Raw genomic sequence first — 22,515 nt, forward strand, 5'->3', positions numbered from 1 at the left:
TTTCTACAAGTTCACCTTCGACCAGGATTCACCTTCGAAACACTTTATGAACATCACTCTGCCAGGTATTATTCTACGATATTGTGTTTCGTAGCTTAGGAAGCTGAAGGGAGGCGAAAAGAATGTCCAGAAAATTTCAAACTTCAGTTTTATTTGTAAAATCATTTGCTTATGCCGCTGATAATCTGTTTTTGTGTCAGAAACAAACGTTTATTCTTTTCTTTTTCTTTTTTAATTGAAATTAAATTAAGCTTTTGAACAAATTTCTAGAGTTAACCCTAAAAGCACTGTACAGGCCACTTGTTTTATTTTATTTTTTAAACTGAAGTTAAATTAAGCTTTTCAATACATTCCTAGAGTTAACACTTTGCACCCTAAAATCACTGCACAGGCCACTTGTAATTTTTGTTTTTTAACTGAAATTAAATTAAGCTTTTCGACAAATTTCTAAAGTTAACCCGAAAATCACTGTACAGGCCAGTTGTAAATTTTATTTTGTTAACCTGTTAAATGGGTTCGTTTGCCACAAAAAAAAATTGATTTCCTTTAGTGCATAATTTAAAATGGGAAGAAATTGTAAGCAGTTATTTTGCGTAACTCTACAATTAAAAATGAGGAATTTATGAATAAATCAAATATTATGGTCGATTTAATGGATCGATTTATTACGAGTTAATTCGTCTCCTCCAGGCAATAAACTAAGGTACTTCATACGTAAGAAACATTGTAAAAGTAATTTTGTTAAGTTGGATTGATAATTGTTATTTCTAAACGAAAATCATTTTTAAATAATTGAATTAGCAATTAAAAATGTTTTAAAGATACTATTTTGTTCTTTAGGAGAATTCCGGAGAAATTGTCTGTAACTAAGAAGTTGTCGATACTCTTTTTAAGGAATTTTGTATATAGCAATTATGAAAAGTATCATTTTTATTCTTTACAAACATCATAATCATGTTTCTGTCTAGCTTTTATGTCACAATCACACTGATAATGACACAGCATAGATAAAATACTTTTTATATCGTTGAAAAAGCATAGATAAAACATGTAATTAAAAATTAAAAAAATTCAAATTGATTATTTCTATTGTACTCACAATCAACAAATTTTCAATTGCAATTAAACCTAAATAGGGTGGATGAAGATACAAATTAAGCACATCTATTCATTCAAAAATTCACGTCTGATCGTACCCGTGAATTATCTAAAAGAAAATATAAAATATTACAAAATTAATTATATTTTACTATATTTTCAAACATAATTTTATTTTCAAACATATTTTTATACTTTATTTTAGATAATTCGTTATATATTAAACTTTTGAATGAATTATGTCTCTCATTTTTGTCCTCAAAAATTAACCGATATTTTATTTTAGATAATTCGTGTGTACGATTAGATATTAGATACTCTCATTTTCGTCCTCATTTACCTGAGTTTAACTGCAATTAAAAATGAACTGATTACGAATGCAGTAGAGATAATCGATAATCAACGCCTAATAGCGTAATTATAACAGACACTTTTAATTTTAAATATAATTCCGTCCGAATTTTCAAGCAGAGTCAGCGCAACCCTCATCCAGGATTCGCGTGACGTAACATCCTTTAAGTTCCAGCAGTTAAATCCGTCAAAGTCTTCCAAGTGTAAGCTGCTTGATCAGGGATCTGAGGAGCCCCCGAAAGTGTGTCCCCTCCGGTGGACATGTATTTACGTTAGGCGTCACTTGAACATGTTAACTTGGACGCCGGTATGTCCACAGATCCCTGATGAACTCTGAAAGCTGTACACCCAACGGAAGTTAGCCCTAAAGAGACCTCCATAAGCCAGTCGTAATACTAACGAAACATTCAAATTTCAAAGTCCAACAGGACGCTATCTGATACTTGAAAGAGTAAATGTTTTCCTGGACATTTCGCAGGAGCCACGCATGCAGACGATTTGCCGTACTTGTTCTATTCGAATCTAGCAAAAACGATAGGTATGAGTGCGCCGGAAGTCGGAAGCCAGAAATACAAGATGACAGAGTGCTTGACACAACTATGGACCGATTTCGCGAAAACTGGGTAAATTTGTTTTTCTTCTTTTAGTATAATAATTTCTTCGAAGGAACGTTTGTGAAATTTTCTTCGTTGAAATTGCCTCGAACGACTTGGTGACGTTTCTTTCAAATGTTTTTTTCTCGTTGAAGAAATCCAACGCCAAAGATCACGGACCTGATCACAACGACTTGGAAACCGGTCGAGAAATCGAACGTGTACAATTATTTGAACATTAACGAGACGCTTGTAATGGAGACTAGCGAAAAAGAGGGGCAGAGGTTCGATTGGAAGAGAATAAAGAATAAGCTGTAACGTGGAATGTGAATAATGTTAAATGTATTAATAGCCGTATACTTCGATCGAACATTTTTATTAAAGATAGATATTTACATCACGATAGCAGGACTATATTGATGGACACAGTTGGTCATTTACAATTTCTGCAATTTTGCTTTGCTATTTTTTACGTCTCGTCGCATTGTATTTTTTTCTATATGTGTAAATGAATAAACGAAGGAATTGGCTATCTTTACTCATGACCTGATGCATTTTATTTCAACCGTATTCGTTATGCTAGAAAACAACTCTAATTTTGTCTTAAAAAGAATCATTATCGACTATTCTTTGTTAGAACAGAAATGAAATAATCGAATGATTGTAAATACGGTAAATATTTGTCATTATTCTAACATTTCAATTCTGGTTAGCAATAATCTCCCGAGAGGTTAAATATAACGCTTGCCCTACTGTTTACTCGCCAACCGCACAAAGTCGAATGAACGAACTCGCAGCGCTGGACTGCTGCCAGAGAAACGCACGTCACATATAGTCACGCATGCGCAGAAGAATTTGTTGTCGCGCAATTGTTTCCAACATCGGAATTGTCAAATTCGCTCGATTGTCTTGACAAAAATCATGTGAAAACAGACTTAAACGGTGTTAAACGTGCGAATGAATATATTGGAATAAATGAATAATTAAAAATCAGCCTTAACGCGACGGATTGTCGCGCTCTGCGAATCCGCTTAGTTTTCGCGAGCCTAACCTAACCTATGCTCGCCGGAAAAACATACGAGTGACGTTTGAGATTAGTCAACGCTGACCTGGCTTCGTTTCGCAGCGAGATTCTGTTTCGTCGCGAACTTCTCGTTGTGCATTCACCTTCGAAATTATGGGTAGTTAAAAATCCTCTGTAAACAGCCGAAACCGCTCACAATTTCCACGGTAAATCCCGAGTGTTCCTTACGAAGCGTCGCGGGAAAGAAAGATACCTACAGAGAAAATTCCGGCCGGCTTCGATCCACGATCGCTGTTCTGTCGACCATTCATCGATCACCATCGCCAAGGTATGTAGATAAAGGTACATACAGACATTTTGTTTGTTCAGTTATCAACCGTGCAAACGAGTCCACACGTACTGCTTTACTGCTTAATATAAATTATTCCTTTGTCCGTTTGTCGCTTACACGGAATTATTTCGCGAGATTTATTTCGCGTTATACAAGGTGGGTCGTAAGTAACGGAAGCAGCTGTATTTTTCCCGGAATCTGTAACCGGAGTACGCGATAAGTGTAACAAGCTGTTTTCTTCATTGGTAACTGTCGATTAGCGGCAATAAAATTATCTCTATTTTTCTTTTATTTATGGCATTCAAGGTGGACCGGGATTTATTTTTCGTGCTACGGGTGGTACCGCTGGCGGCTCTCTCTTTCTCTCTTTCGAGGGGAGTTCGATCTTACCTTTTTTCTCGCGGAATACGGGATACCTAAGTTGTTTTTCTTAATGTTCTTTTCGTGGTGCCTTAGGTAATATAAATATTATACGGTAGATATTCTATCGGAATGTACGATAAATGCTTTATTCTTTTTTTACTTTCGTATATTTTTAGACTCTGATCTGTATATTACATCATTTACAGTTGTTAAAAAGAATTAAACGAAACTAGTTCCTCTTATTTTTTCATGTAATTTCGTATGAAGCTGATATTCATAATTTAAAGGTGTAAAAAGTTTCAATAAAAACGCGTCTTTTAGTCTCTCAAAGTGGCAGCAGTGGTATCACATTTACCCACGTAAAAGAATTCAAGAGACCCGAAATAATAAAAAAAAAAAAATATGTTTTCCTTATTCACAACGCTTTTTAACATTTTATACGAAAACTGACGAAATAAAATTCAACTTTATTCTATTTATCAAAAATCACGATTCTATTCATAATAAAAAAAACTTTCTGGAAGTAAATTTTACTCAACAAATAATATCCAATGCTTATCAAAGTTGTCAAAGATCGATCGCAATATTAATCGTGATATATCTGTGCCAAATCAACGAAGATTACCCAAGGTGAAAAACAATAATTAAAATAATCCTCGAAGGGGTAACAGCTTTGAGGAAAAATACTATGAGTCATCAAATGCACATGTGTTAACGTGACGTAATAATTTGTAGAAAGGAACATGCTGGCCCATTCTATAGAAAGATCTTCAACCATACCAGGAAAAATAACCTTCGTTTCTACCCGGACGACGATTTTCCTCGTTTAATTTTTCTCCAACGAGAAACATTTGTGTCTTTTTCACTCGGGAGAAATCTTCGTTCGCCTTTGAATGCAGATAAATCATTCGCGAGCGAGCGGAGAATTTGAAAACTTTCTGCGACATTCATTCCGTGTCTCTGCGAACGAAGGAAACGGAAGGACGGGACGAGGAAAGGAGAGATAGCCATCGGTTAGAGATGGGAAGATCTTTCGTTTCCTTATCTTCGGTTAATTCACGGAACTCCATTTACCGGCGCGCGGCGTTCTTGGTAACGGCGTATATATGTACATTGATGCGACGGAGAACGAAACGAAATATCGATTATTTTCACCCAATGCAAATTTTCAGAACGTCCCTATATAGTGGCCATACGGAAAGTGTAAACATTGTTAGTGACGAACGCGCGCAAGGTGCCACTGTTGTGCACGTGACGGTTGCGTGTAATAAAGCATGTCCATCAGCCGGTAATCGAAAGTCGGCAGTTTCCTTTTTTTTATGCACGCGAATTAGATTCAGTAATCAATTGTATATGTAGCGGAAAAAATCTAGTCGAACGTCAATCGAAACGGAAATCGTTAATTTTAAAATACTTAACTAGTACAAATCCCTCGTTTCACAAGAAATATATAAGTAATTAATAATATTGTTAATATTATAATAATAATAAAAATTCAGTACTGGAATAACTAAAAAAAAAATATTAATTCGTAGAAAAATTTTTTCGATTATTTGTAAATACCGAATGGTCCAGTATTCCATCCGTTAATTTTTGAACACTTCTCCACGATAATAACGATTTCATTCTCAACAGCACCTAGATCGACTCCATCCAAGGGAAAATGGTGCTTCAGACGCCTTATCTGGACGCCATTCAGGCGGTGCCCGGCGCCACTCTCAGCGAAAAGTTCAGATGGTTAGCTGGCTTTATAAAGCAGCGAATCTCCGAGTGCAACAGCCTCGAGGATGTGGTGGAATCCGAGAAAATCCCGAGACACCTGGCGCCTCTTGTGCAAGTGCAAGCCGCGATGATGATGAACAAAAAGAATCGCGCTGACCAGAGCACCTACGGGGCGATAGCTGAAGCCCTCAAGTCAAAGGACGAGATTGTGGTGACGAAGGCACTTCAGGCCAGGAGTTTCTTCGATGGAAGCAACAAGGCGATCACCAACGTTCAGTACTTTTTCGAGAACCTGTTTCCGTACGTTTCACTGAACACCAGAACGCGAATCATTAAGAATCTGTCCATTCATCTAGCACCCAAGAATTCCGATTTGGCCAAGGAATTCTTCGTGGCTGTGGCCTCGTGTTACGGCATCGAGCAAGCGTTACCACTGTTGCTGGCTTGTAACGAGACCTTCGCTTACGACACTGTCGTAAAAAGGAGGATCATTTTGAGCCGGAAGCTGGTGAAGCAAATATTCCGCAAGAATCCAGACTTCGTCGTGCGTTATCTGAGACTGAGCAAGCCAAACACCGATCCCTACGTAAGGAACCTTCACAAGGTGGACATCTACGATTACAGAGACTTCCTTGCCGCTCTGGTCAAGAAAAGGACCGACTCGTTCGTCGAGCTGTACGAGATGCACAAGAAACAACCACCGAGCATGACTTTGAGCAGCAAATGCGCCGAGGCGTTTCTGAAGAACGGCAGGGAACATCTGCAGCGAAATCCCAAGCTGTACATAAAGATATTGCCGTTGAAATTAATCAGCAGCAGCCGTATGGAGTCGATATTTGTTAAATTATTCCCCAAGGACGCGAAGAGTTTCGATACCAACGAGATGTTGAATTATCTGAAATACTATCCGCAGGATAAGAAGGTTGACTTCTTCTTGAAGTCTTATCAAGAGGTCTACGGTACAAGCATACTGGACGACAAAAATAAGATAACTTTGAATCTGATGGGTATACTGCCTGTCGAGGAACGTGTCAGACAAGCTAGAATTAAACTGGAGAGTAGTCCGGATTTGTTTGTAGGACTGGATTATCATTTATGCTGGTACTGTTACCTGCCCATCGAGGAATCGATGCCACGGTTGAAAGACGACATGGCCAAAACCACAGAGATGGAGTACAGATCGGTGATAGCTTGCAAGATGATCTTCACGTGCAAAGTGAACAACGACGATCAGGCTTTGTTAGAGGTACTGACCTACTTCAAGAACAGACACAAGAACGAGCAAATTTGGTTTCTGATGAAGGTCTTCGAGACTTTACTGAAACACTACGATCTTCCGCAATTAGGCAGGGAATATTGGGAGATCCTAACGGAGATGATCGTGCGTGCTCACGTGAAGCAAGATCTCTACGGAAATTCAAACGGTCTACGAATGGTAGAAAATGCAATCCATCACAACATCCTCCAGAATCAACCGATCGATCGAATGATCGATATCCTCGTGGACATCAACAGCAGGAGATCCACGAACTACTGGAACATCCTGGTAGAGCACCCTAAGTACGAGAGATTGTGTCTGGAGTCTTGTCTGAACGTGGTCTCGCAGAAATACAAATCTGACAAGAGTCCTTGGAAGGAGGACAGGATGGGGATCCTGTACGATCTCTGCTCGTCGATCTACTACTTCAACGACATTCACGTGAGCAAAACTAGCCGGGTGGAGCGTATGTCGATAAAGAATTACCCGTGGCTGATTCACGCTGTCGGGGAAATCGCGTCGAGTACCGAGCCGAAGAATGCCCATATCGTCGGCAAGCTGCAACAGCTACTGAAGATCCACGAAAGCGACCTGTACGAGCGTTTCTGGTTCACAGAGAAAAAGATCGCGAACGTCGAGACCGGTGAAGCTTTGAAGTTGCTGAGGAGGAACCCGGAGGATATTCTATCTCACTGGACGGAGTACTTGAAAGCTTGTCAGGATACTTGGTCCAGAGGTCACACGAAACGCTTCGTTAAGGCTACGCGCTGGTACAACGACCTTCCCATGAAATTCGTCGGTCAGTGTCTTCAGGACTTAACGCAGAAGAAGAACGCCAGAAGTGTGGACATCTTGGCCATGCTGTTGCACGGCGAGACATTCACGAAGATCATAGAACCGCTGATTCCAAACGACAAGACGATCGACATTCACAACGAAGAGGCGCAGTCCAATTATGATCTGATTCTATCTATCATTTACGGTATGAAGGTTGCCAATCCACCGGTACCCCTCACATTGATAGGCAAACTATGCGAGGGAGATTATTTATCCGTGGCCCTGGCAGCTCTGATAAACGTCTGCAGACGAACGAACGTCATGGACGTGGTCGTGTTTGCTCGAACGTTAGCCAACCAAAGGGTGTCGGTACGAAAACACGGGATAAGACTGATGCACATGGTTGCAGCGCGTGATCAACTGTACAATTTTCTGCACACGCAGTGGAAGTCAGAGCAGAATCACTCTATCCGAGAGATCCTGTTCAAAATGGTCATTCAATTGTTCAAGAACGATCCTGTACCAACCACTTGGTCCCTTATCGTCCAGGTGATCTCCTCTTTAACGCTGAAGGACGAAGTGTCGTTCACCGGGGTATCGTCGATGGTGAACGTGGTGCCTGACGAGTACGTGGTCGAGTTTGAGAAGCTGGTCTTGTCGACGATAGACAAGTTCCAGGCGGAGGGTATCAGCCAATGGAGATGCGTCATCCACACCAGAACAATGTTGAGCAACATCGACGCAGCAGTTTGCAATCTTCTACCCGATGATTTTATCAAGGAACTGATCACAAGGTTCCTCTTTCACCAAGAGATCGAAGTGTCGCGCAGCGCTTCGGTATTCGTGATTACAGGACTGCTGCTACCAACCAGGGATAACTTCGACGAACGAATGAAGATCTTTTCGAGCGCGTTCACAGAGGCTGTGAAGACCGGTTGGAACGTGCCGCATCCCCAAAGACCACGTTTCTACCCGGTGAATCACACGGTTCACGAATTCATGAGCCAGGTTGTTCGCACGGTCTCCTCGAGCTTGTCGGAGGCGGAGCTACCTTTGATCGACGGAATGCTGTCCACGTTTCTATCTTTATTGTCGCCGCAAATGGACGCGATGTCGTACCTGTTGCTGGTGTATACCAGAGAAATGTTGTTCTCGAAGACACCGAAGGAATTTGGAACGAGGATCGGAGGGAAGTTACCGGAGCTTGTGAACATATTTTCGTCGTTGTTCATATTCTACATGGCGGATAATCTGCGTTACATACTGAGTTTGAACACGTTCAAGGATTACACTAAGAACGACGTGTTTCTGAGCGTAACCGAGGGTCTGATGGAGGTCGAAACGATCGAGGCTGCGTTGATAGGTGTGCAAATGCTCAGGCTATGCATATCGAAGGACAACGCGGAGAAGTACGACAAGCTTGTGACGACGTTCTCGAAACACGATCATCCGGTGATCAAGAGTATCGTCTGTGATATTATCAATAGGGCGAAATTCAACGATTAAGAAAGTTGTCTTAGGCCGGATACAGCAGGAACGTGGGACTGGTGTTGATCGTTGGCTCCGATCCTTGTCATTTCGTGGTCGCTATTTGCTCTTGGGTTAAGAGAGTAGTAGGATTGTCGGTGAAGAGAAGCGAATGGAAGAAACGGGTGCTTGATATAACGAAGCATGGTTTCATTAATTTTACGGCGAATTTGAAAGTCGATTAACTCGATCTTTGTACGTTTCGATTTAGGAGGTTGAAAGTGACGAGATAAAGCGCACAGTTGGGGTGATTTATTTTCTTAACAGATATATTTTTTCACACTTGTGTTACATATGTAACGAACACGTAAAAATGTTTGCAGCACGCTCGAAGGTCCTATTTTCAAGGATCACTGATTGTGATACTAAGACACGGGTGTTACGTGTGCATTTAATTATACATTCGAGGCATATAATAAAGTGTACTGCAAAGGGTTGTCTCGATTTTATTTCACCTTGTTCGAACTACGAAATGAAAATAAATGAAAGATCACACTTACACGAGGCGTCGAAACCGGTGATGAAATTTGGACAGGGAGCATAAGCTGTGCTTCCAGCTGGAGTGTCTGGCCAGCAGGACCATCCGTCGAAGGTCATTCGACAGTATGATTCTAGAAAAAGAAAATGATTACAAAGACACTTTAAATTAATCGTCGTTCTCATTATTTTCAGTGAATTTTTCATCCTTCGTTTGATTTTTATACGTAAGAGGGTTGTGAAAGATTCGTTCTGTCGGAGTTCGTAGTAATTTGAGTGCTCTATTTTATTCTGTTCGTGGTGTGCGCGATAGAAACAAGGGATTACCGTGTAATATTTTTCCTTTGATATTTACGGAACGCGTTCCATGTGTATACGTATATAGACAGATTTGTTGAAACGGAGACTTTTATAAAATCACTTTGATTCGAAATAATGTAAGAGTGAGAAGAAACGTAATGCATTAGGAATATTAATAGATAAATAACGATTTAAAGTTACTACGGTGTTGTAATCGTGAATAGATCAAACCTTTTATAAATCCTTATAATTTTGCGTAAGAAAATTAGAAATGTAATAATTTTTATTATGTTGAAAATTGAAATTCCAATTTATCCGTGTTTTTTTATATTGTTCGTAGTTTATACGTGTAAATTTACACGAAGCTAGATTAACATTTTGTAAAAAAAATATATTATTTTTTAATGTAACATTTGAATAAATGAATTTTTTCAAAATCTGTTTACACAGATGAATGGCTCGTTTAGAAACGAGCTAATAGTTTACCGAAACAGTCTGAAATACCAATTACGCCTTTAACTGTAAGAGCTATTTTCACTCCTTCAACATGGATTTCGGATCGTAAAAAAAGTACGTGTCAAATATTTTTCTGAAAACTACATCGTACGTAAGTTTCATCAAAATCGGCGACCTACACTTGGTACCTAACTCTTTTTTTCCAATAAAAAATACGAACGAACAAAAAGACTTCAAAAAAGATCCGAATTTCCACGCAACAAATTCTTTTCCATTCGTTGAAAAATTCTTTTTCATTCATCGACAAATTCTTGAAAGAAAAGCGAATCCACTTTAGTCTCGTAGTTATCTTCCAGCGAATTTTCCACAAGCTCTCGTACGTTGAATCGAGGCAAATCGGAGATCTTTTGTTGATTTCTCGAAAATTTTACCTCTGTCCTAATCTTCGCTCGTATTACACAACGCGGTGCAATAATAAGGTGAACGAAAGAAGAAAAAACAAGGATCTCCTTTGAGTGTGTTAACGTCGCGCGGAATAACATTCCTCGTGTTCTTTTCGCGTGAACGCAAATCCTTCTAGTTTTCATTTCCGCCGACGGAATTCTGTCTGCAGCTAATTAAAACGTCGCTGTCCGGCTTCTTTGCCGCGGAAATCACTGTGTCGGACACTTTCGAATCACGCTCCGGAGGTTAACTTAATTCGCGCTGTAATAAACGTTGCTTCACCGACCAAATTGGACGAATCTTCTTACACGACTTCTCGGGGATTTGGGTATAGAAGCTCGGGGTGAATTTAGCGAGTGTGCAAGTTCACGGAGGTCGCATGTTTCGTCGTTCAGAGCAGAAAAAGCTGAGGTGCGAGGTGAAAATATTTAGGAAAGTACATTTACCCCCAAAAATATTCTGATACTAACAAACAACCGTTAAACATGGTGCAGGTAAAAAATTATGTATCATGCAAATTGTATACATAATATTTAAAAATATTTTCAGGTACTTATAATATTTTATCAACGTTTAAAGATAGTTTGAAATATTACGAATGTTCAATTTTGAAAATATTTAGGAAAGTACATTTCCTACCAAAGATATTCTGATATTAACATGGTGCAGGTAAAAATTATATGTCGTGTAAATTGTGTACATAACATTTAAAAATATTTTCAGATACTTAGAATGTTTTATTGATATTTTATTAATGTTTAAAAATAGTTTGAAAAATTATGAATATTCAATTTATTTAGGAAAGTACATTTGCTCCCAAAAATATTCTGATACTAACAAACAACCGTTAAACATGGTGCAGGTAAAAATTATATACATTTATTTTATCATATGATATTTTATATTCAAAATATTCAATTTTGTTAAATGTTCGAATACTTTAGTAACAGTAGTTAGACATAATTTCGATTAATTAAACTAACAATATCGTCCCCTTATACTGTTACCATGAATTTGCGATACGATAATTATTGTCATATTCTGTCTTTGCCAAAAATTTGTCATATTCTATTGCCTCATTTATAATAGATATCACAAAAGATTCTAATATAAGCGCAGCAAGGTAAGTAATTTAATTTTAATATACCATTTTTAATTTTTCACGACGTATTCATGATTTTGTAATAATAATTAAACTATTTTATTTTTGTAATAATAAATGAACGTACTAAAAGAAAAATTAAGCTTTCCATCGTGTTTTTTTAAATTTGTATCTTATTGTATTATATATTTTTTTAGCTCTTTGAAAAACTGTAAAATGTTTGCTAGAGATATTTGCAAATTTTAAAAATGAAATCTATTAAACGAAACATTCAGAAGTATGATTCTCTCAAGCACACCAAGGGGCAACGCTGTTTTTTAAATTCTACTTTTCTCTCTCGCATTCTCGTGTAAATTTAAATAGACGGAGCTCTAATAGACTTCGAAAGTGCGCTAAAAGATCGTTCAAGAAACTTCAAAAGTAACGAGCCCCCAATTGCGCTGTAAAGTACCCCGGTATTCCTCTCGTTTTCTCCACAGAGGCCATTTTTGCGGTAATTAGACTGAATAAAGTATATAGGTACTTATCTCCGTTACTCTACTTTGCAACCACGCGAACACAAGAAAAAAATGTTAACAGTACAGATAACTTCTCCAATTACCAAATATTAAATTAACGAAAAATTCTTGAATACGAGATAAAAATTCACATTTTCTTCTCATGATTTATATTTCACAGCTTTTATTCTTCAAAGTTTCACCATTTCACACGGTAGAATTATTTTACTATTTAGGACAGAATTTCTGGCACAACTGTGTAAACACGACGAAATGTTTTAGAGGTTAATTAAATTCTTCGTTGTAACGTTCGAATATTCACGACGAACAAAGTCGAACGTCGATCTCCACTCGCGCAGTACTGTGAATTTTCTGCAAATTACGATCGCCGGTGACTATTTCTGTACTGTTCGACTGATAAAACGTCGTTTCACTTGCTCGGTAATCAACATGGCGGCGAAGTGCGACAAAATGGACGCCGAATGCTTGGTAAATTTCCGCGTAGAATGCCGTGAAATTCGGACAAATTGAACATTACGCGTCCCTGCTGGCGCAACAATAAACGGGAATGTTTGAATCGCGTATACGAGAACGGTACATGCTCCAATCGTGACAAAACGACGGAAATATTATTTACCGATTTGCCGGGACAGGTGTTGCGTCAATGTGAAACGGACGATATCGATTTACCATGAGAGTATAACCTCAAAATTTCACAATTAAAAATTTTTCTTCGAATTGTTCGAATAGAATTGTTGGATTATATTGAAAGTTTTCCAAATCCAAAGGTGGACTACCTAATTAAAAATATTTGCGATTCGAAGATTGAAAGATTTTTGATACGATTTAAATAAATATTGTATAATTATGCTACGAAATAATTTTTTTAATTTGACAGATTTTTACATTGTTTTCACATTTTACGCAGGGAAGGATATACAAAACGCAACGAGAAAAGTACGTTGTGTTAATGTGAAACGAATGATATCAAGTTACGATGGAAATATTGTCAGAATTTGATCTGTGATTTAAATCAATTAACGTGACAAATTATTCGATTATTTTTAAAGTTTCTGTAAGAAATAAAATAAAAATGTATTAATGTTAATGCAATATATTTGTGATTTAAATGACGATTTTTAAAATGTTCCATAATTATACTCGGAAAATAATTTTTTCACCTTGGTAGATTGTTTTCACGTTTCATGCAAAAAATGATGCGAAACGTAACGAGAATATTGTTCACATATTGGAAAATTTGTGGCGTTAACATGAAACTGTGATTTAAATAAAGATTTAATTCTTCCTTTAAAAAAAAAATGTCTATATTAAAATAGAGTTTTTCATTAATTTCATGAAACGTACAAGTTTATTTACTGGATTTACTTTGAAGTTCCTAGTAGAAAAGGAAGGCAACATCGATTGGCACGTTCCATCCTCCTACTGATGAGACACGTGACGAAAAGTGCTTTAACCAAGATTATACGCTTTCAATCAGAGTCGAATGAAATTAATACGGCAACGTGTTCGAAGGATCGAACGAGACCGACGCGACGAGAGGCGATCCAGCTAGAAAATAAACGGCTGTTTTTACGAGATTCAATCAGACTCCTTGAATGATGGCTCCTTTTCTACGGTTGCTGTTTGGAGAAAGAACAAGGACCAATTCCCTTCTTCCGACAACGGAATCTTTGGTTCCAGCATGGAGAAACTCGATCAATCTCGAGGAACATAAAATCGCGGAGAAAGACAAAACGAAACTTAAAAGGGGAATATTACTGAAAGAGCTTCTATCTTCTACAATTTTAATCCCTTTAAAGAACACAAAATTGTAAAAAAAAGACTAAAGCAGAAAGACGTATCGTAAGAAAGGTTATACCGGGTGTCTCTTAACCAGCGAATTCACGTGAGAAAATAAATAGAAAATTTAGAGTAACATTGAAGAGTGGCACATCTAAAAAAATGTACCATAGTTAATCAAAATCTCCGTGTCTCCAGGTGAGATATTTCAGATTAACGGTTACGTACGATTGGAAGCAAAACAAGAAAGGCTATCTATCACTGAACTGTCGCGAGCCCGCATCTACGTTGCGAGCTGGCTCTCCCTCTCTGTCAAACTTTTCATTCATTAACTCCGTGCATTCGTCTGAGAAGTTTCCGAGCGAGTGTCACGCGTAGAGAGAAGGGCATGATTCAGTGAGGGTGGTCGATTTATGCAGAGGACACGTATCCTTGATTAATGTAAACGTCGCCTGTTCCACTTACGACTTACGACCGTACATACGGGGGACGCGGTTCACGGAGAAATTGCCGGCTGAAGTTGGTAATTAACGTGGCCGGGAAGCAGATGACGCCGACGCGGGTGGAAATAGAAAGTGATACTTACGTGGCTAAATGGGTTTCATTAAGGACGTCTTTGAATCCAAGAACATCGAATAAATTGAATTTGCTTTACTTTTTTGCAAGCCTTTGCGCGTTAGCAATGTCTTCTTGAATCATCGAAGATGATGGGCAATTAGTTTTCTTCCTGCATTTTTTTGAAGACTGGTGTTTAACGAATGTCTTCTTGGATCATCGAAGTTGATGGAAAATTAGTTTTCTTTCTGCATTTTCTTGAAGACTGATGTTTAACGAACCTCTTCTTGGGTCATCGAAGTTGATGGAAAATTAGTTTTCTTCCTGCATTTTCTTGAAGATAGGTGCTTAACAAACTTCTTCTTGGGTCGTCGAAGTTGATGGAGAATTAGTTTTCTTTCTGCATTTTCTTGAAGATTAGTGTTTAATGAACTTCTTCTTGGATCATCGAAGTTGATGGAGAATTAGTTTTCTTCCTGCATTTTCTTGAAGATTAGTGCTTAACAAACGTCTTCTTGGGTCGTCGAAGTTGATGGAAAATTAGTTTTCTTTCTGCATTTTCTTGAAGATTAGTGTTTAATGAACTTCTTCTTGGGTCATCGAAGTTGATAGAAAATTAGTTTTCTTTCTGCATTTTCTTGAAGACTGATGTTTAACGAACGCCTTCTTGGATCATCGAAGTCGATGGAAAATTAGTTTTCTTCCTGCATTTTCTTGAAGACTGATGTTTAACGAACGCCTTCTTGGATCATCGAAGTTGATGGAAAATTAGTTTTCTTTCTGCATTTTCTTGAAGACTGATGTTTAACGAACGCCTTCTTGGATCATCGAAGTTGATGGAAAATTAGTTTTCTTCCTGCATTTTCTTGAAGACTGATGTTTAATGAACTTCTTCTTGAGTCATCGAAGTTGATAGAAAATAAGTTTTCTTTCTGCATTTTCTTGAAGACTGATGTTTAATGAACTTCTTCTTGAGTCATCGAAGTTGATAGAAAATAAGTTTTCTTTCTGCATTTTCTTGAAGACTGATGTTTAACGAACGCCTTCTTGGATCATCGAAGTTGATGGAAAATTAGTTTTCTTTCTGCATTTTCTTGAAGACTGATGTTTAACGAACGTCTTCTTGGGTCATCGAAGTTGATGGAAAATTAGTTTTCTTTCTGCATTTTCTTGAAGATAGGTGCTTAACAAACTTCTTCTTGGGTCGTCGAAGTTGATGGAGAATTAGTGCTTAATGAACTTCTTCTTAGATTATCGAAGTTGATGGAAAATTGTTCTCTTTTTGCATTTTCTGGTAATGGTTAGATTAGTTGCTTTCAAAGTTACCGTGACAGAGTAATTACCAACAGAATTAAGACAGAAAATTAAATTTTCCCTAATTTGCATATTTCAGAATTAACAACGATTAATAATAATCCAATTTTCTAAAATGACGGTACGAACGAAGAAGAAAACTAGCTGCAGATAACGGTTAGATTAGGTACTTTCACAAAGAGAAATACGAAGGATCGAAGATTTCGATTGCCAGTGAGAATATCCCTTAGATTAGAGCGATAAATCTCTTCCGCGACTTTGAATCTGACGAGCGTGTAACGTGAAGAAGTATTGCTCGAACGAAACTTCGTAATTCGCCAACGAATTCTCACTCGTTCCACTTATTGCATTTTTTCCACCCCTAATCGCCTTCTACTCTCTTTCTGCCGCGAATCGACACCTCAAGGGGCTAATTTTAAAAGTAATTTCACGTGCAATCAATTCTCGATAGCGTGAAGATTTGTAATTGGAAAATACTGAGAAACTTTTAAAGTTGCAAGAAAAGAAAAAAAAGAATCCAGAGTTCGTAATTACGTGTGATGAAATAATACTGTCACTTTGGAACAAGAATAAACATAATTCCTACGCGTAAATTACATATATATCGAACAACTTTGTCGTGCTTCGTTTCTTCTAATTCGCCGCGTTTTTCTTTCTTTTTTCTTCACCTCGTTAAAATTCAATTCGTAGATAGATTATCTCTCCTAAAGAGAAGATCATTTATTGAGACGAGGAAGCACGAGAAATTGAGATTAATTCGAGATTGAGTTACACAGAAAACTGGCAAGGTTCCTTCAGAGGAAAATGTTTTGACGTATCTTTAAAGGGAGACATTATATCAAGGTACACTAATGTAATTAAAAAGTACCCTCTCTAATGGACAGTGCAACTTTTTACGAAGTTCAATTTCACTCATTTGTGTAACTAGACTTCAGACGTGAAATTAATTGATCTGATATTACCTTCTTCGTTATTCGTATGAACGAATAACGTTGAAATCGTTATCTTCTAATGATTACGAACAAGAAATCCCGTAATCCTCGTTTACTAAAAAAATTATGTCACCTTAGCAATTCAATTTAATTCAATCTATTAGGTGTAGAAATTAATTTGCTACCCTTTTCTTACAAACTTTAATATTTATTTACAAAAAGTCGAACACGATTTTAATGTTCAAAATAATCTCCATTATTTTCGATGTCCATTTTTTCCATTTATCCGGTAACTAACGAATTCCCTCTCTGAAAGATTATGGCGGTTTTAAGTCGAGAATGTTGTCGAGACTTTGTGAAAAAAGGCGCCGAATTCATTTCTACACCTAATATCTGAAATTCTCAATTTTTCAAATTCTCAAATTGCTAAAGTTTTAAATTCTCATATACCGATATTCTCAAATTCTTAAATTCTCAAGTTCTCAAATACTCAAGCTTTTAAATTCTAAAATTCCCAAGGTCTTGAATTCTCATAACTACAAATTATCAAAGTCTTATATTCTCATATTCTCAAGTTCCCACATTTTCCAATCCTCGAAATCTTCAAATTATTTCGAATAACCTTTCCTTCCATTTACCGGGTAACTAACGAATTCTCTCTCTGAAAGATTATGGCGGTTTCAAGTCGAAATTCCCATACTCAAATTACCAAAGTCTTAAATTCTCATGTACTGATATTCTCAAATTCTAAAATACTCAAGCTTTTAAATTCTGAAATTCCCAAGGTCTTAAATTCTCATAACTTCAGATTTTCAAAGTCTTAAATTTTCATATTGTCAAATTCTCAAATTACCAAAGTCTTAAATTCTCATATACCGATATTCTCAAATTCTTAAATTCTCAAGTTCTCAAATACTCAAGCTTTTAAATTCTAAAATTCCCAAGGTCTTGAATTCTCATAACTACAAATTATCAAAGTCTTATATTCTCATATTCTCAAGTTCCCACATTTTCCAATCCTCGAAATCTTCAAATTATTTCGAATAACCTTTCCTTCCATTTACCGGGTAACTAACGAATTCTCTCTCTGAAAGATTATGGCGGTTTCAAGTCGAGAAAATCGTCAGGACTTCGTGGAAAAAGGCACCGTATTCATTTCTACACCTAACATGTTATAAAGCACACACTCCTTCGATTTATCAATATAAAATAAACGTCCAGTTATTGTTTCTATTTAAACTATACATAAACAACCTATCTGATCTTTTATAACGAGTCGAAAAAATATTCGTAGAAATACGAAATGCTTTAAGTATCAAATCAAAACAGCTTCACGATGCAACATTTCATTTGAAACAACCTAATCGTTCTATTAGTTAAAATTTATTTAACTCCTCACAAATTTTGTTTTCCTATCGTTACCTATTTACATGTATTTTTTTTTTTACAATAAGAAGCGCTATTTTAAAAACAACATTCTACCTCTACCTCTGAAAATAATCTTCCGACCTCCCAAATTTTCCTGTTCGATTAATCGGCATAAACTATGCACAAATGAAATCCTCTTATTGCCTCGCATAACACAAATAGTCGAGTATTACGTAGATTGTAGTAAGAACGTTTCATTCTGAATGAAAATTATTGCATTAAACTTCAATTAGACACGATGACAAATGAAACTTACTCGAAAGTTACAGTCTGAAGTTTCATTAAAGTTTGCGTCTATGCTGTTCACCCTGTTCACACTTCGTGTCTCTAATGAACATTTCCGCAATCCTAACTTCTCAGTTGACAATCATACTTGAAAGTAGCAACAGCCACGACTTGAAGAAAAAAAAATCTCTCAATCTTACTGAAATAAAGTAACAAGTGGTTTATTCGTCGTAAAACTGAGTTCAAAAGGAACTTCTTCGAATTCTCATCTTCCAATGATCACCGGCAACAAAATTTTTAAACGTAAATTGGTCGAAGAAAATTTCATCTACTCTTCGAACCTCGAAATTTTCCTGCACGCGATGAATTAGTATACATTATATAAAAATAACTCGATATTCGTTGTTCTCTCGCCAATATCGAGCTATTTTTTAATCCCCTTTCTAAAAACGTGTAAGGTAAACCAAAAATAAACCAACTTATTTTTCACATACGCGAGTAACAACGGCGAATATCAGATTTATTCACCATTTCCAATTTATCACGCAGAAGCAATTGCATTACTCCTGCGGAGCTGCGTTTCTAAACTGAACACCTTGTGTATTGCCAACATTCACGCAAATATTATTACACGGCGTGTGCACATTTAAAACGGCACAGCTAACGAAACAAAACAACGGTACCAACAGTATCGTAAATAACGGAACAGCGATATAAATGCAGAAAAAGAGGGAAGAAAGGAAGGGAAAAAAAGGAACGTTAGCATTTTGAAAATCAGCGTAGAACAGCGGTGCATGAATTCATTTTAATGACGGTACAACTCTCAGGGAGGATTGTACGATGGCGTATGTATAGGGGAAGAACGCGTGGGTGAACAGAAAATGGGCGAAAATAAGGAAAATGTTGGATGAACGGTTTGTATCGAAAGCTAATGGTATAAATTCGATTTAACCAAACCACCGACGTTAACCTTTAACCAGCGAGATACAGCACCCCGCTTTCAATTCATACTCGCGGAGGGAAAATCGATAAGTGTTAACTAATCGATGAAAACAGAGCGGAACTCTGAACTAGTCATTTCTTTCTATGATAATGCACGTATTAAATGTGTTTTTCTTTCAAATTTTAGACAGCCACAACATCTCACTGTACAACTTGTACAGCAATCGTTGTAGCGAATTTTACGAAAAATCATTTTCTACAGAAATGTCGCTGCTCTTTGGCGCTTCGAATATTTGCTCGAACTTGGCGCCATTTGACACACTTTCACCTTAATTCAATCCTTCATTTTCACAAAGAAATCTAAAAGCGATAAATTTTCAATTCTTATTGTAACATTTTTAAAAAATTTTCAAACGCTGAAACGGAAGATTTTGCGGCCGCGATTGAATATCTGTCGTCTGCCGTGCGCGTTACATTATACTAAAATCTGTCGCAGCGAAAGGGTTAACTGTGCATAATTATCGCGAACCAGAGTTTCTTTCGAAGATGCGAACGTTAACTTTTGTTTTTCAAACGAAACTATAGCATTTCTTCGAGTCTAACAATGGTACGTAAGTTAGAAAATTGATTCCTCGATGTGGTTCCCGTTCAAATAACAAGTATCGAATAAATTTCGAAACGTAAATTTCAAAAAACTTTGATTTACGAAAGCTAGGACGTTCTCAAAATTTCGACGGATACACGTCAGACACTCGGTATATATTTAGAAACTCCGATAAGCGTTACGATTATTCCAATACTTCTTTACCATACGATAATTAGCATTATTCACGACTTCGCTGTCTAAACAACGCAATCGTCAATATTAACTCCGTGCTCATATCGCAATTGCAGGTCTTCTATCTTCCGTGACTAACATTGTTTCATTGCCCGCCAGTATCGATTTTTGCAAACAAATCAGCGGTTTAACGCGAAAGTGGTGTAAGTAAAGAAACGTCGACTTTTTGATAACTCGAGATAACGTAAATGTTCTGTAAAATTCAATGATACGAAAGAATGTTACGTCTCTCTTACACAAGCCACTGTATAATTATTATACATTAAGCTAATAACGCCGCTTTGCCCGGCGAATCAAGATACACGTACCGGGTGGTTCGGAAAGTTCGTAACGAAATTTCGGAAGAGTTCCAACTGACGTATCTCTGTTTCTAATTGAGATGGCGACAAAAACCAAAATGCGTTTTACTCGTTGTTCGAAGATACATCCGACGCACCCTTGAAATTACTCTCGAGACGAACTGTATTTTCTGCGGTGTGGAGCGTTGCCACGAAAAATTCATCGTCCACGCTCCAAAACGTAGTTCGACTTATATCCACCCTTGTTCCACCCTTACGAATAATTTGAGTAGGATTCACCTTGAACCGCCGAGGAAAATACCGTTTAACTTTCATCGCTATGCCAATTAGAAACAAACATAGTTCGACTTATATCCACCATTGTTCATCTTACGAATGATCTGAGTAATGCGTTGGATTCACCTTTAACCGCCGAGGAAAATACCGTTTAACTGTGATCACTGTGTCAATTAGAAACAGAGATGGCTTAAATTCCGCTACGAATTTTCCGAACAACCCAATAGAATCGTTTTATTCGATATTCTTCCGACTTGCACCATTTTCGCGCAAACCGGGAAGGTAATCTGACGTGATAAAAGAGGGATCTGTTCGTTGAGATGTTTCTATTGCTTCGTTAATTACCCAACAAATTATTAAAAAAGAAATGAATTAAATGTGGTTTACATTGTCACGAATTTCAATCGAAGAATAATAACGAGCATGACACAGAAACTATGTAGCTATAACGTTAAGCTCTTATTCATTGCTCATTCCTTCTTCGAGATCCAGAAATCCAATGTCATTTATCTCACACCAGAGACTGACTTACACCATTCTTGGGTGGTTCCTACTTATTTTGCGAAACTAACGAAGATATACCTACTTAACGCCACTTCTGCACAAAACAGAACGAAAATTGAGTTTGACTTACACCATTTTTCCATTAAACGGCTGTCGTCGTTTCGCTAATGACTGCTAATTAACTTTAATTACTTCACATTTTTGTCATCCGTCCGCAGTCGTACGTTAAATATGATTTATCGTTAAAATATCGCGTCTGTTTGACTTCTGTCCAGGGAAATGATCCGCGGATAACGCGAAAGTCGTAAAATTCACCGTGATTCGAACATGTTTGCAGTGTTTCGCCGATTAACCGTGTTACGTTTGTATTCTCATCACTATGAGCATATCACCTGACCGACCATACGAGTACACAAACGTCAATAATATCCAAACGACAATGTTTGTTCCTCTCCCCCTTTCTCTTCCTAAAAACGATGTCACGGTATGTATTGTTCATTGTAGGGAATGCAATGTAACCTCAGAAATAAATTGGAATCGACCTGAAAGCATCGCATTTAATCGTTCGTTTGAAAAAGCAAGAGAAACGAGGAAAGATCGATTCCTAATCTCTTGGGAACACAACAGCACGATTGTTCTCTGTGACGTATTCGATGCACTTTACAACGCGTGCACTCGCCGCGGGTACGCGCATCAGCCACGATCGATTCTTGAAACAGTAGGTACTTCCCCCTTGCGAGTTTCGTTTTCGAACGGACCTTTGAGGATGCTGCTAATTAAATGGCTGAACACTGTCGCGGAATGGTAAAGTAAATAGTAATTAGAGAAACTTTTCTATTCGTTCGAGAGGTTCTTGTGGAATAAGTAGAAATGGTAGAGTTTGCTACATATTTCGAGATTGTGGAGATTTTCAATTCTCGAATCTTTTGATATAGAAATTTGGGAATTTGAAAATTTACTCGTTTCGGAATTATTAAATTTAGGAATTGCGGAGTTTCTGAACTTGGGAATTGCGGAATTTTTAAATTTAGGAATTGCGGAATTTGAAAATTAAGAATTTCGGAATTTTTAAATTTAGGAAT

The 22,515-nt window shown here is 37.4% G+C and overlaps 2 protein-coding genes across 2 annotated transcripts in view; one reads left to right on the forward strand and one right to left on the reverse strand.

The window, feature by feature from the left end:
• LOC108577029 (calcitonin gene-related peptide type 1 receptor-like) overlaps window positions 1-22,515 on the reverse strand; it is a 213,834-nt gene that overhangs the window by 53,565 nt on the left and 137,754 nt on the right. The window contains exon 5 of the mRNA XM_017940112.1: window positions 9,545-9,655. Within this exon, the coding sequence (XP_017795601.1) occupies window positions 9,545-9,655 (111 nt within the window). The remainder of the gene's footprint in view (window positions 1-9,544; window positions 9,656-22,515) is intronic.
• LOC108576967 lies at window positions 3,157-9,023 on the forward strand. The gene is made up of 2 exons (XM_017940043.1): window positions 3,157-3,394; window positions 5,396-9,023. The coding sequence occupies exon 2, from the start codon at window positions 5,424-5,426 to the stop codon at window positions 9,021-9,023; it is 3,600 nt and encodes a 1,199-aa protein (XP_017795532.1). The 5' UTR covers window positions 3,157-3,394; window positions 5,396-5,423.

Source organism: Habropoda laboriosa, unplaced genomic scaffold (genome assembly GCF_001263275.1).
Source record: "Habropoda laboriosa isolate 0110345459 unplaced genomic scaffold, ASM126327v1 scaffold440, whole genome shotgun sequence".
In the NCBI taxonomy this organism is placed as follows: domain Eukaryota; kingdom Metazoa; phylum Arthropoda; class Insecta; order Hymenoptera; family Apidae; genus Habropoda; species Habropoda laboriosa.

What these genes read in the sequence shown, in the direction of transcription:
- LOC108576967 (XM_017940043.1), top strand. Translation starts at nt 5,424, where the DNA reads ATGGTGCTTCAGACGCCTTATCTGGACGCCATTCAGGCGGTGCCCGGC.